General features: G+C 53.8%; 2 protein-coding genes across 6 annotated transcripts in view; both read left to right on the top strand.

Annotated features, from left to right (window-relative positions):
- Foxk1 (forkhead box K1) overlaps positions 1 to 6,538 on the top strand; it is a 64,966-nt gene extending 58,428 nt beyond the window's left edge. Inside the window, exon 8 of one of the 2 annotated variants that reach the window (XM_039089368.2) lies at positions 127 to 6,538. In XM_039089368.2, coding sequence (XP_038945296.1) covers positions 127 to 407 — 281 coding nt within the window. In that variant the 3' untranslated portion in view covers positions 408 to 6,538. The remainder of the gene's footprint in view (positions 1 to 126) is intronic. The other variant, NM_001037219.2, reaches the window with a different exon arrangement.
- Positions 6,539 to 7,161: 623 nt separating this feature from the next.
- Positions 7,162 to 22,822, top strand: Ap5z1 (adaptor related protein complex 5 subunit zeta 1). 4 transcript variants are annotated; one of them, NM_001037220.5, is made up of 17 exons: positions 8,146 to 8,238; positions 10,461 to 10,595; positions 10,687 to 10,873; positions 11,317 to 11,461; positions 11,674 to 11,783; positions 12,483 to 12,651; positions 13,827 to 13,967; positions 14,103 to 14,140; positions 14,210 to 14,372; positions 15,851 to 16,032; positions 17,541 to 17,683; positions 17,996 to 18,136; positions 18,544 to 18,655; positions 19,327 to 19,424; positions 20,804 to 20,936; positions 21,009 to 21,223; positions 21,337 to 22,822. In NM_001037220.5, the coding sequence occupies exons 1-17, from the start codon at positions 8,198 to 8,200 to the stop codon at positions 21,605 to 21,607; spliced, it is 2,424 nt and encodes an 807-aa protein (NP_001032297.5). In that variant the 5' UTR covers positions 8,146 to 8,197; the 3' UTR covers positions 21,608 to 22,822. The 4 variants fall into 4 exon arrangements, 3 of the variants coding, with proteins under 3 accessions (NP_001032297.5, XP_038945648.1, XP_038945647.1); XM_039089720.2 differs by lacking the exon at positions 8,146 to 8,238 and adding an exon at positions 8,768 to 8,774 and having other exon boundaries at positions 21,337 to 22,816; XR_005491669.2 differs by lacking the exons at positions 21,009 to 21,223; positions 21,337 to 22,822 and adding an exon at positions 19,504 to 19,647 and having other exon boundaries at positions 7,162 to 8,238; positions 20,804 to 20,938.
- Positions 22,823 to 27,312: the final 4,490 nt, after the last annotated feature.

Below are 27,312 nucleotides of genomic sequence, written 5' to 3'. Positions count from 1 at the left end.
GCGGGCAGGGAAAGAAGCTTGTGTGAGGAATGGGCAGAGAAAGGACTGTGGCTCTGGCTTTACTGCTTGGGTCAGTTAGTGGTCAATGAGTGGTGACCCTTAAATAACCTCTTCTTCCTACCCCAGCCCTCACCAGCCCCTTGCAGCTCCTGGCAGCCCAGGCGAGTTCATCCACGCCAGTGGTCATCACCCGGGTGTGCGAGGTAGGGCCTGAGGAGCCAACAGCAGCCGTCTCCGTGGCAGCTAGTGCTGCGCCGACCCCAGCCATCTCCACTACCACATCTGCCTCTTCCAGCGGGGAGCCCGAGCTCAAGAGGTCCCGGGTAGAGGAGCCCAGTGGGACAGCCACCACACAGCCCACAGCTATGGCAGCCACCGGCCCTCAGGGCCCAGGGACCGGCGAGTGAATGTCACCTACAGGAAAGTGGAGTGAAACTCCCGCCGCAGGAGCCCTAGTGGCCAGCAGCTGCATTCAAGGACCGAGTCGAAAAGCTCACAACTGCCTGCAGCCCCCGTGCAGGTGGCCGCCGCACTCGGACAATTTCCTTTTTATCTCTGTCCTCCCATGGTTTGAAACAAACACATAAACGAGTTCAGACAACTTGATTGTATGAATCTGGGGGTTCTGTGTGTTTATTTACCCCTCTCTCATGCCATCACCTCTCCCCAGCTCTTGGGGGAGAAGGTCTAGCCCACCTCCTCAGGAATGGATCCCAGGCAGCACCACAACAAGAGCCCAAGCCCCAGGACTGGACAGAAGCACAGTGCAAACCCAGGCTCCTCTCCTGGAGAGCTGGTCCACGGACTTCCTGTTTGTGACTGATCCGGTATAGACCAGAAAAACAGAATGGCGAGAACTTCCCAGCCACAGGCTGGGGTACAGAACCCTCTCCCCAAAGGCAACAGAGGTCGTGGCATTAATTGGGGTCAGGGAGGTCTACTTTGGCTTTGGACCCTAAATATTTTTCTCAGCTAAATATGGAATCTGGGCTCATCTCAAACCTGAGACACACAGAAGGGGCCACGTGTCTTTAAGGTTCCCTTTTGTAGTCAGCCAAGCAACAACAGGCTGGGGCACTTGCCCGCATACAGCCCCCGTTGAACATGCCGCTGTCCCCGATAACTCCAAGAAGGATGGGCGGCTCCCACGTTGATGTATCAAAGTGCTTCGGGTTGAAAGTCAGCCCAGCGCCAGTGCCCACAGCACTGGGCGAGTCCAGAGCTGCAAGCTACAAACGGATATTGGATATCGGAGGAGACCTGGGCCAGCTCCAAGGGAAGTCAGTCAGCCACTCGCTCAGCAGGGAGGATGATGGTTTGTGCCAGCAGAAGATGGCAGGGGACGTGTCCTGTGGTCCTGGCAGGCAGCAGAGGACCTGTGTGATGATCCGCTCACACCGGCTTCTCCCTCCCACCCCCCACTTTAGTTTCCTGAGAACCCCAAGATCTGTCCAGTTTGAAAATGGAAACCCTCTCTTCTACCTGAAACTGGGGTCCCTGGCCCTTCTCCACCGGAAAGGAGACAGTCTCTCCAGACAGCAGTTGGTGCCAAGTTTGATTACAGTGCGGCAAGAACCAAAGCATGGGTGTCAGCTGAGGACCCCCTTTGCATGCCAGACCAGCGACCAGCAGCACTTTAGCATACGCCACACCAGGTCACATGAGCAGGAGCCATTGAATGTTTCCCTCTGTGGGAATGAGAGTTGGTTTTGCAGAAGCAGTCATGGGGGCTGTGCGACAGGAGACCTCAAGGCAGCCAGAACCTCAGTGCTGGTCCTCCTGGAGGGTGGTCCGTAAGCAACTGGCAACAGCTTGGACAGAGAGCCCCAGAAGAGAAGGCCCTGTCCTTGATACAAAACCAGCCGCCTTTCTCTGCCGGGTGCCAGTCGGAAGAGCCCAGAGGGCCCTGTGAGTGAAGAGCGGGCTTTGGCCTTAGTCAGAGGAGATAGGTGATCAGGTTGGTTACGTCCAAGCTACACTGTATGCCTGCTGCTGTTGAAGCCACCAGTCCCCAACACACATCAGGGACCAGTGCGGAGTGCCTGCCTCCTCTCCTAAACTATCTTCCCGGCTCCCCAGACAGTCATGTCCGTAGTACTAAGCTCCAAGCCAGAAGTAAGCTGCATTTTGAAGACCTCCTGCCTGTTGCCTGAGAGGTTTCAGAGAAGTGGGGCTGGCATGATGGTGTCTGCAGGAAGGTTTTCCAGGTGGACCTGCCCCTCGGATTGGGCAAAGGGCTCTGTCCCACACCTTCCCTTTTTACCTGGCATGAACTTCTGTCTGTGTGCCTGGCGTGAGTGTGGGGTTAGGGGAGTATGCATGGGGTGGGGCTCTGCGTTGCCTAGGGATGTTGGTACCAGCTGCTGACCTTCCCCTCCCTCAGCATTTACTCCAAGGCTGTCCATGGTCAACCTCTAAGTCTGATTAAGATTGTGGCTGGTCATGGTAGGCACTGTTTGTGGCCCCTACATGGAACTGCGGGGTCCCCAATTGCTACATCTATCATCATGGCTCCTCGGTCTGGCCCTGAGCTGTTTGCTGTCCTGGTTCCGAAACGTGGGCTCCATGCTCTGAGGCAGACCTCCTCACCCTTAACGGGTGTGGGAGGGAGTGGAGAAGGAGTGAGAGCACACACTGCCCCCATACATGGCCTTAAGGTGGGCACCCAGCTACAAAGGAGGCTAGTCTGGTGCTGCTGCTCTGGGGGATGGATTTGGTCATCTACTGGGTGGCACCCCTGGCTTGTGCCAGCTTCTGCCCACAACTCATAGCCACAGACCCCAAATAGCCAGTGCTCAGATCAGGGGTGTACGGCTAGCTGGAATGTGCTGCCAGGAGCTCTGAGTACCAGGTGGTGTTCAGCTGACCAATCTGTGGACACTAGAGCCGGGTTTAGGAGCCAGGAGGGCCATGTCCATCCGCTGGGTGGACCATGGCTGGCAACCCTGGAGTACCCCATTAAGCCCTGGGTTGGGGGAAACAGTTCAGGGACAGATGTGAAGCCTGGTGACCTGTTCCTCGGGGCACAAAGGGGCTCCAGCTTCTGGCACAGCTCATCTGAGCTTGTCTAGTTTTGTTAAGCGTTCCCTGGTAGACCAGACTGTCCACATGTCTTCTCTCTTCTGCTTCATATCCAGTACTCTCCAGACTCACACATGCTGCTACCGGCATAGATGTTACCATGGTGACCAGAAGTGAAGAGACCCTGCCTGCTCACTGTATTTCCCCATCCTCCTTCTTGCCCCTCTCTCCGTACCTCTCTCTGCCTCTCCTGTCCTGCCCTCCTCCTTGCCTCTTCTCTCTGCTCCCCCACCTCAGCTTTCAGCATCCAGAGCATGGTAGACGTGTCCATACCATTAGCTCTTGGAGCCTTGCCTTGGGCCAGGTGGGGTGTCTGGCTCACTGTCTGTGAAGAAGCCCCAGGGACACATCCCCTGCTTTCTGTGTCCTTATAATTGAGAGACCTACCATCTCCCCAACCCATCCCGCAACACCAGGCCTGCCAGGGTTTGAGGTAGTAGGCGCCGTTCATCTTTCCTCTGAAAGGAGGAATGGCCTTCTACAGTATGCCAGGAGAGCTGGAAATGGGCAAAGCCAGGTGACAGGGTCAGTGTCTTCCTTTATAGACAGGGGGACCCCTTGGGCAGTGGTAAAAGGGTATAAGGTTAAAGGTTAGTGAAATGCAAGAAGGAAGCCTCCCCATAAAGCGGAACGGGTGATGGGCGGAATGATACTGTTCTTCCTCAGAATTCTCAAATTCACGTCATCACCCACGTGATATTGCCCATCCTGGGTACCCAGTCTCTCCCTCCCCATCGGAACTGCACAGTGCCTGCTTAGAATAAGTCAGAAAGGGATGTGAGCCTCAGCTCTGGTGAAAGATCCCTCATGGGGGAAACATCACATCCTGACCAGGAGTGGCAGAGTCAGCACATATGACCACAGGGTACTCCTCACTTCGCCTCAGGGTGACAGTGGCCACCTGTCCTCTCCCCCAGTCTCTCAGAATACCTCTGCTTAGAACCAGTGTTATAAAGAATAGGTCAGGTTGTTCCAAAGATCGCCACTGCAGACATGGCTTCCCTCCAGAGCAGGGCCTCCTCCGATAGCCGCTTTGGCTTTCAGGGTGGGGTGGGCGGGGCAGGGAACAGAGCATGGCCAAGGCCTTCCACCTGCGGCTTCAGTCCTGTTCCCCATTTAATGATCCCTTTCATCTTGGGAGTTCTCTTGAATTCAGTATAGTTCTTGCATCCACTTGTTGGGCTCTGGGATTTTTGTTTTGTTTTGGGTTTTGTTTGTTTGGGTTTGTCCTTTGAGGTGAGAGCTAGGCCAGTGTTCTACCACTGAGCTGCACTTCCAGCCGTTTTGATTTTTTTTTTTTTTTTTAACTTGAGATGGGTCTCACAAAGCTGCCCAGGCTGGTCTTGAACTCCCAGTCCTCTTGCCTCAGCTTCCTGAATCTCGGGTGATGGGCCTCCATGCTGCCATGGTCCAGCACTGTTTGTGTTTTGTTGCTTTTTGTTTCTATACCAAAAGCTGCTACACTGGTGACAGAGCAGGGTGTGGCCTAGGTGCCCCCACAGATGGGCATGTGGCACCCACTTCCCACAGCCTATGGTTTAGACAAATTGGGACTGACCAAGAGACGTGTTCCTGGGGTTGTTGCTTCTCTCTCTGCCCTCCCCATCACTCACCCCTGAAGTCACAGTGCTTGGCAAGTGGATGTTTTTCAACAACCACAGATGTTTCCTTTGAAGTAAAACACAAGCCCATTTCACTGACTTCGTTGGGAAAAATAGTTCTCTACTTGTGTTTTAAAAGAGAAAAGCTCCTTGAGTGGTCCTGGCTGCTCCTCTGCTCTCTCCACTGCTCCAAACCGCTCTCTAGCAGGCCTCAGCTCTGCTGCTGAGGAAGCATTCTAGAACCTACCCTCCATTGGATTGGGGCATAAGAGCCTGGGCAGGGCTGTCCCACAGATGAGGCAGAGGTACCACCTGGGCATGAGGCAGGGCAGAGGGTCCTCAGGGAGGAGTGGCCAACTAGAGGGAGAACAGCTTGGCAAGAGCTAGGGGGAGGTGAGCCTGTGGGACTGCAGGCTGAGGGCTGCCTCACCCCCATCTTAGCCCTCACAGTCTGTGCAAGCAGTGGTAAAGAGAGCTGATCCCTTAATGGAGATCTCTCTCTCTCTCTCTCTCTCTCTCTCTCTGAGAAAATACTTCTGAGACCTTCAGTCACAATGAAAAGCAGCTTGTGTGTTTCTGCACTTGGGCTAAGCTGTCAAACACAGGCTGCCTAGGGCCCCCCCCCCAGAAGCCTTTCCCCTAACCCCTTGTCTGCACCCCAGCCCCGCCTTGTGAGAGTTAGAGGATTAGAAGAGCCTGCTGCTTTACCTCTGGAATCCTGTTCCTGTGACTACTCACAAGGTGACCCACGTGCAGGAACCTGGGCCCCAGGAGCCTGAGTGCAGACAGTGGCCAAGCGTGGTCCACAGCCCCCGTATGTGAAGTACTTGCCACCATTAGAGCAGCCTCAGCACCGTCCCCCAGTCCCTGGGACTGGCTGGCCCTGCTAGCATGAGCTCCATGATCCACTAAGTACTCATGTTCTCTGTCCTATATGTATCCAAATGGCACCTTGGCTTCTGAGTCTGAATTCGCTGGTTTAGAACTTTTGTTTTTAATTGGTAAAATTGGGAATTCAAAAAGCTAACATCTTCAATTTGGTCCCTCTCTCTCATCTTCTCTTCTTAACATCCTTCCTGAGTGGGGAGGGGCATTTGGGATCCCTGATAATATCTTAGCTCAATCCCTGGGCTGGGAAAAGGTGGTGAGGGTGGGAGGGGGGGGACCCAAGCTGTTTTCCAGGTCTCTCCTTGGATTCTGCTGTGTTCTGGGCAGGGGTGGGCAGCAATGTGCACGTGCGAGGGAGGGGCTAAAGCCAATAGTGAGGTGGTTCTTTTTCTTAACTGAATGATAATTCTGTAAAAGTAATTGGGGGGAGGGTGTTCAGGGAGTATGTGTGTGTGTGTGTGCAGCGAGAGAGCATGTGTGATTTTGTTTTTTTGTTTTTTTGTTTTTTTACAGTGGCTGTCAAGTATTTTCATGATATGTTTAACACGTAGTGCTTTAAAAGCAGTGGTACCCAATAAGCTGGGAATCCAAGTTCCAGAGATGGGACGTGCCCACCTCAGTGAGCAAAGGTCCCACTCTGGAGGCAGGGATAAGAAAGGCCTGCGGACCCACACACCAAGCAGCAACACCTGGGCGTTCATTTCAAATGGGATACAGTATTTTTTTATAACAGAACCATCCTTTTTTAAAAAAAAAAAAGTTTTGACACCTGAATGTGATTTCTAACTATTATTAGACGTTAATGTTTTAAAGCTATAACAAAGTGGAAATTTCTACTTTTCTTTTTTCATTCATTTGAACTGTTCTTTTATCTATTTGGTTGTTGTATGTGGGCGGGGAAGCTCTGTTTTCTCCTCTTAGCATTTGTTTCTATAACCAGAAATAAAATTATATATTAAAGAGATGTACCCAAGGGTGTGAGTGGTCCCTGGGAGTGGGTGACTGTGGAGAGCACACAGATCAACAGATGGCCTGGACACACAATTCTGCTCCTGGAAGTGAAAGACCTGACCCTCCCTCGGGTGTTTCAACGCGGGAGGGAAATGACCAGGGACTCGTTTCCTTCCAAGCCTCCCAGGTGTCCAGGAAGATGGAGTCAGGGAGAGTCCTACAGGTGCCTGTGATCTGAGGACTCTCGGGTTCCCTGCCAGTTGCCTGAGCTGCCAGGATACAGAGATGGTGTACAAGTGTCAAGAGCTACCCCATCTCTCCCTGACTTTTGACACAGCTGCTGCTGGGCCAGGGTATGTCTGCGGGTGCCTGTATGTCTAGTTACTTGCCGGTTGGTGGCAGCTCACAGTTCCAGAGGGATAGAGTCTGTGAGCATCCTTGCAGGGACTGTGGCAGCAGACCAGCAGGCAATGGGGTTGGCGCAGCAGCCGAGAGTTTACCTACTGAGACAGCAGCTACAGGACAGTTGCTAACCGGAATGCTGTGGGCACTGGACTGCTGGCCACACCTCCTGACCCTTTCCAAACAGTTCCACCAACTGGGGTCAAAGCATTCAAGTATACGAACCCATGGGAGCCATTCTTATCCAAACCACCACCCCGTGGCTGCCTCAGTGGCCCTGGCAAACATCCTGACACTCAGCCAGGTGAGAAACAACTGACTTCTCCCTTTTTCTGTGTCCATGTTCCTGGGTGTGCACCTCTGGAGGACAATGTCAGCTGCTGTTCCTCAGGTGATGTGTGTTCACATGTAGAGGCAGAGGCATGCACCGGCCACAGGAGATGTGAGCATATCAGAGGACAACCATTCAGGTGCCCACCCTCACCATTACTTGCACCTTGTTGGAGCCAGAATCTGTTAACCATTACATAAGCCAGGCTAGCTGGTCCTCTAGCCTCAGGAGATTCGCCCGCCTCCTCCATTACAAATCCTTATATTATTGAGTTTAGCTTTTTCTTTTTTTTTTTTCTTTTTTTTTTTTTGGAGCTGGGGACCGAACCCAGGGCCTTGCGCTTGCTAGGCAAGCACTCTACCACTGAGCTAAATCCCCAACCCCCTAGTTACTTTTGCAGTAGAGCGCCTAACAGAGTTTACAAAATGTGTCTGTCACACAGCTTTTGCTAAGGATGTTCTCCACCACCAAGTCACGCCCCCATCCCCTCAGTGGGGTAAATCTAGGTAGGCACCCTACTGCTAAACTATGTGCCTAGTCTCTCCAGGTCTAGAGTCTACCACTAGCAGTTCCGGGGTCAAAGGAAACTGTTCCGGGGCCGAGAGCTCTGGGCTCCAAGGATCAGGACCACGGTCCCATGGCTCCCAGCTGCTTGCTGACGTGGATAAAAGCCCGGCAGATGGGCTGTACGTTTTGGCCGAGGCTTCCAGCCGCAGGACCGGAAGTTGGTCTGTCCCTAGTGGGGGGTTCGCCCACGTGGTGTGGTACAGGAAGCCGGCAGCTAACGCTCCAGATTCTCCCACGTGATGCAGCTAGGACGTGGGAAGGAGGTGGGACGAAAGAGGAAGGGAAACACAGCCCGGTCACGTGACATGTCACGTGACACGACCCCGGAAGCCCGCGACAACATTTCGGTCGCCGGTGGGCTTGGGGCTGTGGCGGCATGTTCTCGGCGGGCGCGGAGAGTCTGCTGCACCAGGCCAGGTCTGCGGATCTGGGGACGGGGCCACGGGGCGTGAGACGAAGCTGGGGAGGAGCGGGGAGGCGGTGGTCCCGCTGCGTAGCTCAGGCCCGGTGTGGCGCCGAGTCCTGGGCTCAGGGCGGCCTTCGTGGAGTGTGAGGCACAGGACCCAGCCAAGGAATCCTCCCATTGTGTCTGGGGCCATGCCAGTGCTGGTCCTGGCGCTCAGCGTCTAGGTTGCGCCTTCCTTCCCAACTAGCTAGTCCAGTGGTATGTAATTAAACGAAGGAAACGACTAGCAGAAACCCAGACCTGATGCATTTGGTAAACTTAAAATGCAAAGGGACAAATCTGGACTCAGCTGGGCCGCTCGTGGGGAAAGATTAGAATGGATAAGGTCTCTGGGATCTCTGGGAGCTAGAGCAAGTCTGGGGTCTGCGAACTCGGAGACAGAACTCCGAAGACAGAGGGGCTTAATAGGTAAATGCGCTTGCTGCCAAGGCTGACTCCCTCGATTCGACCCCAGGGGCCCTCGTGGAGGAAGGAAAAATCAAGTCCAGTAAGTTGTCGTCTTCTGATCTCCACTTGAGCACCCCAACATGCGCATACATAAAGTAATAAATAAATAAAGACAGTTCTCTTAAGATCTATGAAGAAAATGGTGACCCAGCCACACAGTCCACCCACAGCCCTCCTTGCCTTCAGTAATGGGTGGATAGTTCTCATTTTAAAGATATGTGTTCCATGGGGACTTCTTCATGCCAACACAAAAACAGTGTCATCCTATCTCATAGCGTATGTGGTTTATCACTCTGCCCCCATTGGGCACAACCCTGGGCCAGTTTGTTCTGTAGGTTCCTTAATATGACCCTGGGTGGAGGATGTAGGAAACAGCCAGCTGGGGTGGTGGGAAGCTATTGGAGAACGTCCTGCGGCCTTCACAGACTTCTAGGACATGCAGTAGCTATGGAGAGAGTCTACCTGTCAGTCTTCCAATTCCTAGGGGCCAAGTTCAAGCATCTGACAGGCAGGTCCAAAATGTGGGCAGTCTGCAGACTGTCAGCCCTGTCAGGAGACCTCTCCTTCTCAGCGCCCACAGGCAACTGATCCATCCATCCATCCATCCATCCATCCATCCATCCATCCACATTGGCTGAGACAGAATCTTACTGTGTGGCCCCTATAATTATGTAGGCCAAGCTGACCTCAGACTCACAGAGATCCATCTGCCTCTGCCTCCTAAGTGCTGGCATTATAGGTCCTTGCCACCACACCGGGCAATTCCTTCATCATTTCGGGCCTTTTCGTTGTGGTGGTGGGGTTGGAACCTGGGGCCACAAGCATGTAGGCAGGCGCTCTTTCCCCCTCTTTTCCTTGCTGTTAAGCTTGGAATAAAAGCAAGGAAACCCATTTCCACACTGAAGCCTGGTTCAGTCCCAGAGTATCTGCATTAGGCCAGTGTTGTATCAGGCTCACTTTACACTCTGCTGTGATCTCTTCAGTACAGAAGCTTTACACTGCCCTTCTCACAAGGCTCCCTGAAGCTGGGTTGAAAGACAGCTTTCAACAGGCGTGAGTGCTAGCAATGGAGCTCTTATTGTGTGCAAGGCCCTGGGGGAGGGGGAGCCAGGCATGGTTGTGAGCACCCACACACCTTGGGAGCGCACAAGGAATGGGGATTAAAAGTTTGAGTCTGGGCTATATAGTAAGTTGAAGGCTAGCCAACCTGGCCTACATAGCAAGACTCTCTAGGAGAGGAAGAGAGGCAACTTGAACTAAATATTCTTTTGAAAGGTTCATAAAACCTTTTACTGGTGGATGGAAGCCAAGGCAGGAGAATTGCTGCAAGCTCCAGGCTAACCTGGGCTACAAAGCGAGGCCCCATCTCAAAGAAGAATAGAAACCTTAAAACAGAGTTTTTTTTTTTTTTTCTTTTTTCTTTTTTTCGGAGCTGGGGACCGAACCCACTCTACTGAGCTAAATCCCCAACCCCCCAGAGTTTTCTTTTTATCACGGGAGCAACAGAGCAAAGCTGTATGCCTCACCATTAAGGGGTATCACCAGGAAACTGGGAATGCCGCATCTCGGTTCCAGAGGAGGAACCTGTCTGTACCCCAGTTCCTATCAATCCACCCCCAGGCACTGTGAGCCTGGGTGCTGCTCCCCGCTTTCTCTGTGCTGCATAGGGACAGTCCCCAGCTGGGGATGTGGATTAGCAGCACTGTGGTTCCCCTTCCTTCCTCAGGGAGATCCAGGATGAGGAGTTGCAGCGCTTCTGCTCCAGGGTCACTAAGCTGCTGCAGGAAGCCCCAGGGCCGGCCACTGTGGATGCCTTACAGAGACTCTTCCTCATAGTCTCATCCACCAAGTATCCCCGGAGGTGAGTGGGCAGCCCCGCTTTGGGTCCCTGTGCATCTGCCAGCCAGCTTCCCTGGGATGCCAGTGTACTGGACGTAGGTCTCACCTTCCAGGCTGGAGAAAGCGTGTGTGGACCTGTTGCAGACCACTCTCTGCTTGCCCACAAGCCCTGAGCAGCTGCAGGTCCTTTGTGCTGCTATCTTGAGAGAGATGTCGCCTTTTAATGACCTGACCCTGTCCTGTGATCACACCCAAAACACCCGGCAGCTTAGCCTTGTGGCCTCTGTGCTCTTGGCCCAGGTAATGCAGTTGCCACCATTGGGGGGGGGGGTAGGGTAGGAAAGGGGTGAGTGGAGTCTGTTTCTGGTGGTTCTTGGGGTCTTAGGAACACAGCAAGCTGGTTTGTGTCCCTCCATGTACCGTCAGCTCGGTGCCCATTCCCTTGAATGGTCTAATGATTATCTCAAGTGTGCATAGCCCCCTGCCCTCTCCCGTCTCATGCACACGAACACACATACTCGAATGTGCACACACACATACACTAGGTCTCTGTTGGTAGCTAAAACCGACTTTAGAGCCTGGGCTGCCCTTCTGATATTCCTGAACGTAAGGTCTCCGAACTTGGAGAGAGGCTACAGTGTACTTTCCAGACGTTCTCTGGGCTTGAACTCAGGTCCGTGAGCTGGTAAGGCACTCGCTTTATCAGCTGAGCCATGTCCTCAGCTCCCTGTCCTGCTTTGAAGGGAGACAGGAACGGAGAAATCAGACAAGTGAGCCAACGCATCTTCAAGATCCTGGAGAACCGGCAGCCTGAGGGGCCCAGTGTCAGGCCCCTCCTCCCCGTCCTGTCCAAGGTCATTGGCCTTGCCCCAGGCATCCTCGTGGAAGGTACTGGATGCTTCTTTCCAAGAAATCCTTCTTGGCTCCTTTCCCACTGCGACTGTAGTATAGGGTGTGGTGGAGGGAGGGTTGAGCTTACCATAAGGTTTGACCCACAGTGTTGGGTTCTCTTGAGCACCAATTTCTCTTGAACAAACTCAGCACAGCCTGGGAGTCTGGGAGTCTAACTTCCCCGAACTGTACCCCTTCCCTTCCCACAGACCAGACCAACCTGCTCAGCAAAAGGCTGGTAGACTGGCTCCGCTACGCCAGCATCCAGCAAGGGCTTCCGTATTCAGGGGGCTTCTTTTCTACGCCCAGGACCCGGCAGGTGAGTCCCCACTGCCTCAGGACCCCGGGGAGTTGAAATCACAGAAGCTCTGTCACAGCTGGGTATGTGGCTAGCCCTTGGCTAGCACGCATGAGGCCCTTGACTCAAGCCCCAGCACTGCGTAGACTGAGCGCAGTGGTGCACCCCTCTAATGGTCGTGTGCATCTGTAATGCTGGTCCACACCTGGAGCAAGAGAATCAGGATTTCAGAGTCATCTTCAGCTACATAACAAATCCAAGGACGGACCGATGTACGAGAGACTATGTCACTTCTGATAGAGCTCCCTCTGTCCCACATGTGGGTACCACACGTAGCCATTCTACCAGGCAGGGTCCTGTGGATGCTGTATGTCCTTCCTCTTGGTTCCAATGAGACCTCTTCTTGCTGTCCTCACCTCAGAGTGGACAGGTCCTGGGATTGGGGTGGCGGTACACTTTGCGTCCAGCCATACCTAGCTTGTGTGGCTCCTGCTCAGCGCATGACACACGTCTGCACTGGAGTCGGAATCATGTCTCTAGGTGTTGGGGTAGGCCGGCCTGGATCTCGGGTGCAGGTGCATCTTGTGTACAACCTTGGGAGAGGGTGGGGGCTGCAGGCTTCTGGGCCATGCTGGAGCTCACAGCCTCACATGACTTCTGTTCTCCTGAGTAGTTTATGGGCCCAACGACTCGTCCCCAGCCCTGTGCTTCCTCCCACAGCCAGGTCCCATCACCGAGGTGGATGGAGCAGTGGCTTCTGACTTCTTCACGGTACTCTCCACGGGCCAGCACTTCACAGAGGACCAGTGGGTGAACATGCAGGCCTTCTCCATGCTGAGGAAATGGTTGCTGCACAGCGGCCCCGAGGACCCTGGCAGCCCAGATGCAGGTGCACCTGGGATGGGACAGGACACTGAGGGGTAGGGAGCACAAGTACACTGTGGCTTGGGGACAGGCAGAGACGGTGGGCGGGAGGCACTGTGCCCTACAGTGTAGCCTAGATGGACACCACAGGTGTCTGTAGGCCGAGCAAGGTGTGCGATGGTTTGGAGGCCAGCAACAGGGCCCGCTGACCCCAGGAAGAACCAGTGCCATTTGTAGGCGTACCAGTGTCTCCACAAGGTGCTGCAGTGTTCCCAGAGAGCCAGGCGGGTCCTCCAGGGCAGTACCCCAGGCCCATCTGATCCACTCCATCTGCAGACTTGGAGTATAGAATCAGACCGAGCGGCTCATGGTGGTGTGTACCTACGAACCCAGCACTTGAGAGGTGAAGGCAGGAGGATCAAGGGTTCAAAATCAGTCTCAACTACATAGTGTGGAACCTGTGTTGCGACTCTGTCTCCGAAACAACAGAAAACAACACAAAGGGTAGTGATACCTATCATGCCAACAACTTTGGACCCTGAGGCAGGAGAATTATAAGTTTGAGATCAGCCTCAGCTATACCACAAGACCTTGTTTTGTTTTGCTTTTAAGAATTATTTATCGGAGTTGGGGATTTGGCTCAGTGGTAGAGCGCCTGCCTAGCAAGCGCAAGGCCCTGGGTTCAGTCCCCAGCTCCGAAAAAAAGAATAAAAAAAAAAAAAAAAGAATTATTTATTTATGTATATGAGTACACCATTGCTCTCTTCAGACACACCAGAAGAGGGCATTAGATCTCATTACAGATGGTTGTGAGCCACCATGTGGTTGCTGGTACTTGAACTCAGGACCTCTGGAAGAGCAGTCAGTGCTCTTAACTACTGAGCCATCTCTCCAGCCCAAGACTTGTTTTTGTTTTTGTTTTTTTTTCTTTTTTTTCGGAGGTGGGTACCGAACCCAGGGCCTTGCGCTTGCTAGGCAGGCGCTCTACCACTGAGCTAAATCCCCAACCCTAAGACTTGTTTTAATACACTAAAAACGAAACAGAAAAACCAATCAGCAGCCCAGACAGATGTGTGCACCTGGCACTGAGTGACAGCAGCCTCATACCTCTGACCTTGAACACTGGGGGGCTGCCAGAGCATGTCCTCTGCCAGTCTGCCCGTCCACCCAGGGGCATCAAGGTGTCCTTTTCTCCTACAGATGACAAGTCAGAGCTGGAGGGCTCTATGCTGTCTGTGCTCTCCGCGGCCTCCACTGCGAGCCGACTGCTGCCCCCTCGGGAGCGGCTGAGGGAGGTGGCCTTTGAATACTGCCAGCGCCTGTTGGAGCAGAGTAACCGGAGTGAGTCCCCAGGCTGCCAACAAAGGGCCCCATCCCACACTGCCATCCAGGGTGGACTCTTGTCACACGACTGCCCACGGCCGCAGCCTTACGCCCGTGGGGCTCTTTAGAGACAGCTGGCTCTCTCTGTTCCAGGAGCGCTGAGGAAGGGGGACTCGGACCTACAGAAAGCCGTAAGTAGGCTGTAGGGTAGCTGGGGCGGGTGCTGCCTGGACCCATGACAGAGCGCAGTATCCCCGCAGTGCCTGGTGGAAGCTGTGTTGGTGCTAGATGTGCTGTGCCGGCAGGACCCCTCCTTCCTTTATCGTACCCTCTCCTGCCTGAAGCCACTGCACAGGAGGCTGGGCGAAGACCCTGGCAGCGAGCGGGCTCTGGTGCCTCTTGCCCAGTTCTTCTTGAACCACGGTGAGTCTGGGTGCATGGGAAACAGACCACAAAGACCAGGGTCTTCCACACTTAGAGGCTATCACATTGATGTTTTTGTTTTGTTTTATTTATTGGTAGTGCTGGGTATGGAACCCAGATCCTTCTCATACTAGACAAGTGTGTCTGCTGAGCCACACCCAGCCCCTCACTGGGGGATTCTAGGCAGGGGCTCTACCACTGAGCCACGCCCCAGCCCCTCACTGGGGGATTCTAGGCAGGGGCTCTACCACTGAGCCACGCCCCAGCCCCTCACTGGGGGATTCTAGGCAGGTGCTCTACCACTGAGCCACGCCCCCAGCCCCTCACTGGGGGATTCTAGGCAGGGGCTCTACCACTGAGCCACGCCCCAGCCCCTCACTGGGGGATTCTAGGCAGGGGCTCTACCACTGAGCCACGCCCCAGCCCCTCACTGGGGGATTCTAGGCAGGGGCTCTACCACTGAGCCACGCCCCAGCCCCTCACTGTGGGATTCTAGGCAGGGGCTCTACCACTGAGCCACGCCCCAGCCCCTCACTGTGAGATTCTAGGCAGGGGCTCTACCACTGAGTTTTATTCCCAGCACTCTTTCTATTTTGATTGCTTTGTTTTATTGTTACTTGGTTGGTTAGTTGTTTTGGTTTTTCTCCTGTGTAACTTTGGGTGACCTAGAACTCATGGAGACCCATCTGCCTTGTCTCCCAAGTACTGGGGTTAAGAGTGTGCCACCACACCCAGTGTCTTAGTGTGTCTGTTGTTGTAATGAAACACCATGACCAAAACAGCAAGTTGGGGAGGAAAGGGTTTATTTGGCTTACACTTCCAGATCATAGTCCATCATTGGAGGAAGTCAGGGCAGGAACTTAAGCAGGGCTGGAACCTGGAGGCCGGAGCTGATGCAGAGGCCATGGAAAGGTGCTGCTTACTGGCTGGTTATCCGTGGCTTGTTCAGTCTGCCTTCTTAGAGAACCCAGGACCCACCGTGGGCTGGGCCCTCCCTCATTCATCACTAATGAGGAAATCCCTTACAGCTGGGTCTCATGGAGGCATTTTCTCCATTAAGGCTCCTTCCTCTGATGACTCTAGCTTGTGTCAAGTTTGACACACAAACCAGCCAGTACACCCAGCCTCCCTTTATTTTGGAATGGGTTCTCACAGTGTTGCCCAGGCTGTTCTTGAACTTATGATTCTTCTGCTTCAGCGTCCAGAATAACTGAGATTATAGTTCTGTGCCAAGCTCAGGACTCTAATGTATCATGGGCCCATGGAAGTGAAAAGTTGAGGCTTACCACCTTCCTGACAGTGCCCCTGTGGTTTGTGCTCTGGCCTCAGGGAGGTGGCAACGTCTCTGAAGACTCATGCAGCCCTGGAGGCTCGGCCAGGCTGGCTGAGCTCTAGCCTAGAGTAGGAATCCTTATTCTGAGTCACTGCAGATCTACTGCTGTAGGTCCTAATGCATGGTAGTGTCTGGTGTCTTTCAGGGGAGGCGGCCGCCATGGATGCAGAAGCCATCTACGCGCAGCTGCTAGGCAGTCTCCCTTCTGAGCGCTTCCACAGCCCGACTCTGGCCTTCGAGGTCATACACTTCTGCACGCACAACCTGGCTCTGTTCGACCCCCACTTTCTCAGCCTTCTCCGGCTGAGCTTCCCAAATCTATTCAAGGCATGTGTGGGCTTCATTGGGTGTGGGGTTAGGGGTTCCCTCTTAAGTGATTTCAGTTTGGGGTGTGGTGAGGCGTGGGACTAGGGGTTCCCATGTATCATGGCATCCAGAGTTATCTCGGGCAGCCACCTGGAAACCAGAGCAGGTGCTTCACACATATAATCTCAGCACGAGGGAGGTGGAGCCAAGGATCAGAAGTAGGAGTTCAAGGCCTGCTTTGGTTACATAGCAGTACCAGGCCATCCTGGGCTACATGACACCCTGCCTCCAAAAGCAAACAAAGCCAGATGTGGTGTGGTGGTGCACAGCTGTAATGCCAGCGCTCAGGAGACTGAAGCATGGGGATTTCGAAGTGTTTGAGACCAGCCTGGTCTACAGAAGAACTTAGGCTATACAACAAAAACAGCAAACAACAAAAAGAAAAACCTAGTCGCTGGAGAGATGGCTCAGTGGTTAAGGACACTGGCTGCTCTTGCAGAGGACCTGCATAGGGAATCACACAACCGTCTGTAACTCTAATCACAAGGAATGTAGCGCCCTCTTCTGACCTCTATAGGCACCTCATGCAACCCACTAGCTGTGTGTGCGTGTGCGTGTGTGTGTCTGTCAGTCTGCTGGGCATGCATGTATTCCGTGTACATGAGTCTAGGTGTATGTGTGTGGAGATGATAGCACAAACTTGGGTGCTGGGTTTTACCTTTCACCTTGTTGGTTGAGACCGGTTCTCTATTTGCTAACCTGCATATGCCAGGCTAGTTGGCCTGTGGCCTTCCTGGGACTCTTGTCTGCCTCCTTGCAGTAGGAGCACTGGAGTCTCGATCATGTGCTACCCAGTGCAGTTTTATGTGGGTTCTGGGGGTTTGGACTTAGAGCCTCGTTTTTTATCACATTAATCACCTCCTCCCCTCTTTGGAAACAGAAACTGACTTTACTGGGAGCTCACGGGTGTGCCTAGACTGAATGGCCATCCAGGCCCAGTAATGTACGATCTCTGCCTCCCCAGCACTGGGGTTTTGGGTGCACACTACCGTGTGCTTTTACAGATCCTTCTGCCTGTCAGCAGTCACCTTACTCTCCGAGCCATCTCCCTACCCCAAGACTCCTTTTCCTAAAGAAAACAAGTAATGGCTACCTTTATTGCTGGCACAAAATTGACTGCAAAAGAAGAAACAAAATAGCAGATGTGACCAGAGAGGTGACTCTAGCTAGTAAAGACACTTGCTGCTAGACCTGGCAGTCAGAGTTGTGTCCCTGCGACCCACGTGGTAAACAGAGACAACCTTTGGCGTCCACTGATGTGTACGCGTGCACACACTCATATTAGCAATAGTAAGTAAAACATACACCATCGCCAAAGGCAGACAGCCTCATCACAGGTTGTGGGGGACAGGGGGAGGCGTGTCACTGTCTACACAGGGTCTGTGCTGTGAGTGGGCAGTAGGAGGCCACTGGATGAGGCCATGCCACCTAGCATCCTCTCGCCTGCTGAGCCATTGTGTACCCTGCAGTTCCTGGCTTGGAACAGCCCTCCGCTCACAGCCGAGTTTGTGGTACTCCTCCCTGCTCTCGTGGATGCTGGAACTGCTGTGGAGATGTTGCATGCCCTGCTTGACCTGCCCTGTCTGACTGCTGCCCTGGACCTACAGCTCAGGTGAGCCCACTCTGGCCTGCTCAGCCCTGTCCCCTCCCACGCACCTGGGCACTAGTGCTGCTCCTTAGTTCTCCCGATCCCCCAGCCCTGGCTTTAGCCCACAGAAGTACATCTCTGGGCCATTTGCCATCTGGAATAGCCCCTGAGTCCCTGGCCTCCTCAGCACAGCCATGTCCATCAAAGGGAGACTCCCATGTTCTGTACGGAGTCGTTCCCCATCCCCGAAAGCCAGTGCCCCCGACATCAAGTCAAATAGGGCTATGGGCGACTTGTGCTAAGAGTTTCGTTCCAGCCTAGCTTCTGTCCTCTTAGGTCCACACAGACCCCGTCGGAAAGGCCGCTTTGGGATGTCTCCCTCAGGGTCCCTAGCTGCCTGGAGGCCTTCCAGGACCCACAGTTCCAAGGACTCTTCCGGCACCTGCTTCGCACCAAGGCCAGCGGCTCCACCGAGAGGTGGGGTTCTATGCCAGAGACTGGGCTGTATCTTCTCAGCCCGAGGAGATAGCCATGGTCCCCATCACTACTGCCCTGGGCATTGGGGGCGGGAGGGGCTTCAGGGCTCTACTCATTGATCCAGCCCTCATTTAGAGCTGTGAGCAGTCCACTATCCAAGTGGGAAAACTAATACCTAGGATATTCTGGGGGGTGGGAGGACCTCGGCAGGCCTCTCATTCAGCCCTTGCTGGCCTTTCCCTGGCTCTGCTGTCCTGGGAGCCCCTGACATCTCTGGTCTCCTCAAGTCCCAAGGAGCATGTAATCCCAAGGAGTGAGTGAACCATGACCTCCTGCAGCCAGCCACAGTATCCCTCCAGGAAGGAACTGAGGGTGGGCCAGCACTCAGTAGGCCCATTTGTCCCCAGACTGACGCCACTTCATCAGGTGCTGAAGCCCATGGCCAGCTGTGCCCGGGTAGCCCAGTGTGTGGAGGCAATTCCTGTCTTGCTCCAGGCTTTCTTCTCAGCTGTGACCCAGGTGAGCCCACCACCCAGGTGCCCTCCTCCATAGACGTCACATAGTCAAGAGGGACTGGACCCCACAGGAGGTTTGTCCTGCTGCACTCTCCATGGAAAGGGCTGTTCACAGTCAGCCTTAGGACAGGGCGGGCACTTGAGGCTGGCAGCATAAGCTAGAGCCAGGACAGCGTGTGTCCCAGCACCCCACCACAGCCCAATGGTTCCCTCCTGGCTGCATGTCCACAGGTCAGATGACTAGAAGCCCACAGAACCCCTTGAGGTAGTCTAGCAACAGAATGGGCAATTTGGGGTCACTCAGCAAGACAAGGCGGAGCCTTGGCCTCAGGGAACAGGCTTTTTAAATTTACTTTTGTTTGTTTGTTTTTGAGACACCACCTCTCTGTATAACCCTGCTAGTCTGGAGTTCACCACATGAATCAGACTGGCCTCATAAACTCAGACCTGCCTCCCTCTGTCCGTCTCCCAAGTGCTGGGGTTAAAGGTGTGCGCCCCCACAGCCTGCAACAGGTTCTAAAACAGGGGTTCTAAAAGGCAGCTGCAGGGCAGGAGCCAGGCCGGGGCCTCTGCGTCCTCTCCCAGCCCCGGGTGCTGGGGAAGGCAGCCAGGGAGTGAGGAGCTCCACCCCATCGTGCTTCTCAAGACTGAGCCAGTTCCTGTTCTTGATCGCAGACTGCCGACGGGCCCCTCATCAACCAGCTGGCACTGCTGCTCCTGGAGAGAAGTGACTCCCTCTACCCAGTCCCTCAGTATGAGGCCCGTGTGCACAGGTAGGCTCACAGCCTGGCAGGGTCACAGTGCCCATGGCACACACAGACCAGCTCTCTGTGTTTCCCGTCCTGCTCACAGGCTGGGGGCTCACTGCTGACTGCCAGTTCCTCCACCAGCCTGCATTTCATCCTCCATTAAGAACATTCTTGAGGCTTCCCTCCTCCAAGATGTGTCCTTTCAGATTGGCTCGTGTCTCTGTTGTACATGGTCCTGTCCACTGAGGTGGGTCTCAGTCGTGACCCCAACCATGACATTATTTCATTGCTACTTCATGACTATAGTTTTGCTACTGTTGTGAATGGTGACATATCTGACATACAGGATACCTGATACGTGACCCACAGGTTAAGAACCACTGCTTTAGGGGGGTTATTCACACACATATATACCCGTGCTGGGGATTAAGGATAAGGCCACCTGAATGTTAGGCAAGTGCTCCTACCACTGAGCCACGCCCCAGCCCCCTCACTGGGGGATTCTAGGCAGGGGCTCTACCACTGAGCCACACCCCAGCCCCTCACTGGGGGATTCTAGGCAGGGGCTCTACCACTGAGCCACACCCCAGTCCCTCACTGGGGGATTCTAGGCAGGGGCTCTACCACTGAGCCACACCCCAGCCCCTCACTGGGGGATTCTAGGCAGGGGCTCTACCACTGAGCCACACCCCAGTCCCTCACTGGGGGATTCTAGGCAGGGGCTCTACCACTGAGCCACGCCCCAGCCCCCTCACTGGGGGATTCTAGGCAGGGGCTCTACCACTGAGTCACGCCCCCAGCCCTTCACTGGGGGATTCTAGGCAGGGGCTCTACCACTGAGCCACGCCCCCAGCCCTTCACTGGGGGATTCTAGGCAGGGGCTCTACCACTGAGTCATGCCCCCAGCCCCCTCACTGGGGGATTCTAGGCAGGGGCTCTACCACTGAGTCACGCCCCCAGCCCCTCACTGGGGGATTCTAGGCAGGGGCTCTACCACTGAGCCACGCCCCCGGCCCTTCACTGGGGGATTCTAGGCAGGGGCTCTACCACTGAGCCACGCCCCCAGCCCCCTCACTGGGGGATTCTAGGCAGAGGCTCTACCACTGAGCCACGCCCCCAGCCCCTCACTGGAGGATTCTGGGCAGGTCCTATACTCTTCATTTATGGTAGCTCCACTCCAACCCAGGCTATCCTAGAACTCACAGCATCCCTCCTTCCTCACTATCAACTAGCCTGGAATTCAGGCCATCATGTCCCCATGGAGTGAAAGGTTCCCTATGGGTGGCAAGTTTTATCTTCCTGACTTCAGCCAGGTGCTCCTGGCTCTCCTGCTCCCGTTGGGTAGGCTGAGGTCAGGCCTGCCCCAAGTACACAGCCTCACAGGGTTCCCACTCTCCTCACAGGGTGCTGAGCTCCCAGCTCCTGGTGCTGTGTAAGCTGAAACCATCACTGGTGGTGGAACTGTCCCGAGAGCTTCTGGAGTTCGTGGGGAGCGTGAGCAGCATCCGCAGCCGAGCCAGCATGTTCACCTGTGTGGTAAGTGCACGCTGCCCTCCCACCATCCAACAGGAAGCCCTGATGCCTGCTGACCCTCTGCTCTGGGCTTAGGTGTGGGCCATTGGTGAGTATCTGTCGGTGACCTGCGACAAGAGGTGCACAGCAGAGCAGATCAACAAGTTCTTTGAAGCCCTGGAAGCCCTGCTGTTTGAAGTCACCCAGTCCCGCCCCTCAGCCGACTTGCCCTGCTGTCCCCCAGAGCTGGTCACTGCACTCATGACCACATTGACCAAGCTAGCCTCCCGGAGCCAAGACCTGATCCCAAGGTACCCAGCTAGGAAGCACAGAGAGGAACCCGGCGGGGAGGGAGGGCAGCTCTTGGGTGCTTTGGGGGAACTGACTCTTAGCAGCTAAGGACTTGAGACCCTCTCTTGCCCAGGGTGTCACTGTTCCTGTCAAAAATGCGGACCCTGGCCCAGAACCCAGCCACCAGCTCTATGCACAGTGAGGAGGATACAGAATCCATCCGGATCCGGGCTACAGAGCTGCTAACCCTACTGAAGATGCCCAGTGTGGCCCAGTTTGTGTTCACACCCACCGTGGGCGTGTGCCAGCCCCGCTACCACCAAGACACCAACGTGGCCCTGCCTCTGGCTCTGCGTACGGTCAGCCGACTGGTGGAGAAGGAGGCTGGCCTCTTGCCAGGTTGAAGGGACAGTCACCACCTAAACAGTGGCTTCAGCTGAAGAGCCTGGGCAGTCGATGATAATAGAGCTCAGCTGCAGGCTCAGGTAGCTCGTGAGGAGCAGGAGGGAGGCGGACATGGCTGTGAGGTTGGGGTCACCAGCCCCTGGGTATGAGTCATCCCTCCTTGTCTCTGTGGCTGGCTGTAGTCAGCCTTGACAGCTGATAAGTGACTGAGTGTTAACTTCCTAGGCCGAGCACAAATGGCCTGGTCTGCTTCTGCTGTTACTCATTTCTGAACTTGGGGGCAGGGAGCAGTGTAGGAAAAATAAACTGTAAAAAATGATGTATGCTGGGCAATGGGGGCACATGCCTTTCATCCCAGTACTCAGGAGAAACAGAGACAGGCAGATCTGAGTTTGAGGCCAGCCTGGTTTACAGAGTGAGCTCCATGACAGCCAGGGTTACACAGAGAATCCCTGTCTCAAAAAATTAAAAAGAAAAAAGAAAAAAAAAAGAAAGAATTACTTAATATTTATGTGTAGGTGTTTGCACACACCACAGCGCACACGGGGAAATCAGGAGACAACTTCGGTGATCAGTTCTCTCCTTCAGCCATGTGGGTCCTGGCTGATTGCCTGACTCAGTGACAAGTGCCTTTACTTACAGAGCCATTTTACCTGCCCCCAAGTAAACTTTCCAATGCTGTGTACAGCCCAGACCTCTGCCTTCCTCAGGCTGGGAGATCACCAGGGAGCCTGACCATGGTCTGCTGCCCTTCCCACACTGCCCTCTGTGGAGGGGGGTCCCTGGGTCTCCTGTTTGCTTCCTGTGTTCTTGATGTGACAGAAATAACATGCTCTGGAGCTGAAGCTTTGCCACTAAGCCCTACATTTAATCCCCAGTGTAACATGGTGATGCATACTGTAATCCCAGAAGGTAGAGGCAGGAAGGTCAGAAGTTCAAGGTCAGCCTAGGCTACAGAAGAAATTGGGCTGGGAAGACTTCTCAGCACATAAAAGCCCTTGCCCTGATGACACAGGGTTGTCCCCTAGATCACATGTGTGAAGCCACAGACCATGGTGTGTGTGTGCACCTGTGGAGACAGCATCAAAGCTCAAAGGCTTGCTAGAGCAGTGGAAGGACGAAATGGAAGGCAAGAACTAACTCTCAACGCATGCTGTGCCTTGGTCACACGAGACATTTTAATCTAAATAAAGCTCAAGGTGTATTCATGAGGGTGCAATGTCTTCTGGGTCCACCTGCAAGTGGTGTTTGCCTAATTATGCTGCTTCCTAAATTTAAGGATATGGGAAGACTGGACTTGGGGGAGCTCTTATGTGCTCCTGTAGCCCTGCACAGAAGCATCCAGGTCTCCTGGTGCTCAAGCCCTGCTTGAGCCTTTGTGATTTTCCTGAGTCCTGGGCAGTTAGTTCTTCAGGAGCTTTTCAGGTACTAACAGTGCATGGCCACTAGATGGCGGCGCTGCACCGGTCTTGCTGCGCACACACGCCTTTGGCCCCGCCCACACCTCTCACTCTGCTTCTGGGTTCTGCCTTGTGGCTGAATTCCTTAAGGGAAAATTGAATTTAGGCTCCAGGTGAGGTCTATGGCTACGTGGGGTGCTCCTACCGAAGCCACAGGGATACTAAAGCCAACGTGGGCCTCATGTTCGGGGAAACGTGTTTGTTGCCACTAGACCTGCTGTGTTCTGACCAAACTCCCCACCCTAGTTGGCCCTGGACAGATGTGCTCACCAAGTTCCCTCTGAGGGCGGGCTCTCCTGTAGCATGGGTAGAGGGGACAGTGGCGTTTGTCTTGCTCTTCAGTCAGGAACATTGGTGGTTTAAAAAAATTAGCCTTTTATGTGAGTGTTTTGCCCGCATGCATGTGAATGCACCATGCACATGTTTTGCATACAGAGGTCAGAGAGCATCGGACTCATTGGACCTGGAGTTGCAAGGTTGTGAAAACACACTGCCCTCTTCTTGGTGGACACCTGGCAAAGCTAAGTGCCGGCTCAGATGGTACTGGCGACTCTGGTCAGGTCACCTGGGGGGGGGGGGAGGTGTGGAAGGCTCACACATGCTATTCAGCCACTCTAGAGGACAGGACTGGCCTGGGCTGCAAGCTACCTTTAGTATGTTGTAATCATCTTTCATACGAATGCTTGACAACCTACAAGCACACACACACCATGGTTTTAGCATGTGGTGTGCATTTGTGTGCACGTGTGTGCATCTGTAGCATAGAGGCTGGAGGTTGATGCAGAGTGGTTTCCTCAGTTGCTCTCCACCTAAGTGAAATTTCTTATGCTCTCCTTGGGAGGGGAGTGCGTGCGTGCGTGCGTGCGTGCGTGCGTGCGTGCGTGCGTGCGTGCGTGCGTGCGTGCGTGCGTGCGTGCCAAGGAGGTAAGGACAGATTTTGAGTCTGCTCTGCCCTAGGGATTGCTCTCAGGTTCTGCACAAGTCCTCTTACCCCCGATCCATCCCATCACACAACCTTGTATTTTAAAATAATTTTAGTTTTGAATGAAAAGTTGCTTTCGTCCAGTTTATTCTGATGTTTCCCCTCCCTCCCTCATCTCTTCCCAGATCCTCCCGCCCACCACCCACCCTTCCAATTTCACATCTCTCTGAAGAAAACAAGCAATCGAATAGAAAAGGTGGAAGGAGATAAAAAACAAAGGGGAAAAAAAGAGACTTTTCAGAAAGCAGGGGAAACAAAATGCAGACAGACAGACACACACAAACAAGCAAAAGACCAGTAAGGGGGCAGGGCACGCAAACACAGCAGTTATGAGATCTCAAAAACATGTTAGCCATCTGCTGCTGGGCTTGGGGCCTACCTGTAAGTGTGGTTTGTGGACCCAGCGAGGCTCCCTTGGAGACACTAATCTTTGCGAATGGTTGTTAGTGGGAGCTGGTTTCTTGGTTGGGGATGGGAGCTGGAGTCTACTTCCTCCTGTACTGGGACCTTGTCTGGCTTGGCTCTGTGCAGGCCCTGTAATGCTGTCACAGTCTCTGTGAGTTAATGTGTGTATGTCAGTCCTGTTGTGTCTGGAAGCCGGTCTTAGGTGTCTGTCATTCACCCCCTCAGGCTCTTAACAGTCTTTCTGCCTCCTCTTCAGCATAGTTTCCTGAGCCCCGAGGGGAGGAATTTGATGGAGGGAGGTGTCCTCATTAGGGCTCAAGAGTTACAAGGCCTGTCACGCTGCATATTGTATAATGGAAACCACTTTTTTTTGGGGGGGGGGAGACAAAGGTCTTTCACTGAAGCCAGAGCTCATATGCAGCTAGCACAGATTGGGTTCTTCCTGTCATACACACACACACCAGACACATACAAGCATACACACACACACGCACACACGCACGCACACACACACACCAGGGCAGGGATACACACACACACACCAGCATTGGGGTTACAGGCAGCCAGGGCGGGGATACACACACACACACACACACACACACACACACACACACACACCAGCACTGGGGTTACAGGGGTCAGCATTGTGCTTTTAGACCAAGGATGATAATGTCTCCTTATGCTTGTGCTTTTTTTTTTTTTTTTTGGTTTTATGAATTTCTAGATCTTAAGCCCACTCTCCAGGATCAGAATGCCATGGTGGTGACACCCCATCTCCCTGTGAGCCCCTAGTCTATGCAATCTGCCCAATGTATAACTGAAAAATTGAATCGCGTGTGTCAGCAGGTATCCCTGAATTTATCTCCTCACTGTGTCGTCCGACCAGGATCATGCTGGCTTACTGCAGAAGGCTTCCTGCTTGCATTCTTCCAGTCATGTCTGCAGGAATGTGGGATCCCCTACTCTGCTCCCCAGCATGGGGCTTGTGACCAAAGGAAGAAAGCGTGAACCCAGGAATCAGAGTCTGCACCAGCTGCAGCTCCTCAGCTCTGGTCTGGGCTGTAAGCATTTCGTCTGGATGAAGCCATGCATTTTAAATGTCCTTTAAAAAAATTTAGGGACAGGAGACTGGAGAGATGGTTCAGTGGCTAAGAGTGCCTGTGATCTTGCAAAGGACCTGGGTTTGGTTCCCAGCACCCACATAGCAGTCACATGTAACATGATCAGTTGCAGATCCCGTACCTCTTCTAGCCTCTCTGGGCTTCTGAATATGGCTGACACCCACAAATTCATGCAAGCACACACATACACACATAAGTCAAACAAATCTTGAAAAAACAGATTTGGGGGCCAGCAAGACGACTCGGTGGTTCCAGGTTCCTCTGCCAAGCCTGCAGACTTGAGTTGAAGTCCCAGGATGTACATGGTGGAGAGAACCAACTCCCATAGTTGTCCTCTGTATCTTCCCGTGCACACCATGGCACGCATGCATACCTCACCACCCAGTCCATGCACACAAATTAATGAAAATGTAGTGAGATCTTAAATATACACATTCTCCAGCATCTTGGGCATCACTGAGTTGTGGCTGCCTATCCAAACTGGATACAAGCACACACACAGGAGACATGCAGCCACTGCAGCAGGTGGACAGATGCAGCCACTGCAGCAGGTGGACAGATGGAGCCACAGCAGATGGACAGATGCAGCCACAGCAGCAGGTGGAGAGATGCAGCCACAGCAGCAGGTGGAGAGATGCAGCCACTGCAGCAGGTGGACAGATGCAGCCACTGCAGCAGGTGGACAGATGCAGCCACTGCAGCAGGTGGAGACATGCAGCCACTGCAGCAGGTGGCCAGATGTAGCCACCGCAGCAGGTGGACAGATGCAGCCACTGCAGCAGGTGGACAGATGCAGCAGATGCATTGCAGCTCCCTGTGGTAACCAGGAGCGTGCAACATAGAGAAGCAAGAGGGCTTAGTATTAGGGCCAGTCCAGGCCTGTGCGCCCTCCACAAAGATTGCTTTCGTGTTTGCAGCCAACTGGGACTCCTTTGTACCAAGGATCTCTGTTTCCTGCTAAAAATATGAGAACCTTGGGCTAGAGAGAGAGCTTAGTGGGTAAAGCCCTTGCCCTGTGTGCATGCGGACCTGAGTTCCAATCTACAGAGCCTACATAAAGCCAGCTACAGAAGCACATTGTCCGTAGTCCTCATGCTCCTCCAGTGAGATGGAGAGAAAGGGAATACCAGAGACTGTCAGGGCCCCCAGCCTGGTGCACACAGCAGGCAGCAAACAAGAAAGAGCCTGTCTGAAGGAAGAGGGGTGAGGGCTGACATCTGAGGTCGTCCCCTTCCATCAACACATGCTGTGGTACCTGTGCACCTGCACACACAGGCAGACACAAACACACACAGATACACAGAGAGAAACACGCACACAAACGGATATACACACAAGTACACACACCAGTTTTAAAAGATGAGGTTTGTGCACACTGAGCACATGGATGTGGCTGCTAACCCTGCTGAAGATGTATGGCACAGCCATGTTTGTTCACACCCCGCGGGGGCCTGTGCGAGCCACATCCCAGCACACCAGCCGCTGGCTGGAGAAGGAAGCTGGCTTCCCAACAGTGTAAATGGTTGTGGGTCGGGAGAAAAGCCTGGGCCCCCAGCTTAGTATTAGTGTTTAACCACCTACTTTTGTGATCAGTGGCAAGTGGGTTAGAGTAAGGGGTCATCTCAGCAGGGAGAGATGGCTTAAGCCTGGCTGGGACCCAAGGCGACATCAGCTAGATCACCTAGCTGTCTCCAGGCCTACAGACCCCTTACTTTGGAGGAGACACTATGTATGCA

Source organism: Rattus norvegicus, chromosome 12, assembly GCF_036323735.1.
Source record: "Rattus norvegicus strain BN/NHsdMcwi chromosome 12, GRCr8, whole genome shotgun sequence".
Lineage (NCBI taxonomy): Eukaryota > Metazoa > Chordata > Mammalia > Rodentia > Muridae > Rattus > Rattus norvegicus.
Note: the sequence above shows the minus strand (reverse complement) of the source record. Positions and strands in the feature narration are given on the sequence as shown.

Bases quoted from the DNA above. Each gene is read 5' to 3' on its own strand.
- Ap5z1 (NM_001037220.5), top strand. From the start codon at position 8,198: ATGTTCTCGGCGGGCGCGGAGAGTCTGCTGCACCAGGCCAG. The intron at 14,141-14,209 runs GTAAGTAGGCTG...GTATCCCCGCAG, and splicing joins ACTCGGACCTACAGAAAGCC to TGCCTGGTGGAAGCTGTGTT. The intron at 16,033-17,540 runs GCATGTGTGGGC...TGTACCCTGCAG, and splicing joins GCTTCCCAAATCTATTCAAG to TTCCTGGCTTGGAACAGCCC.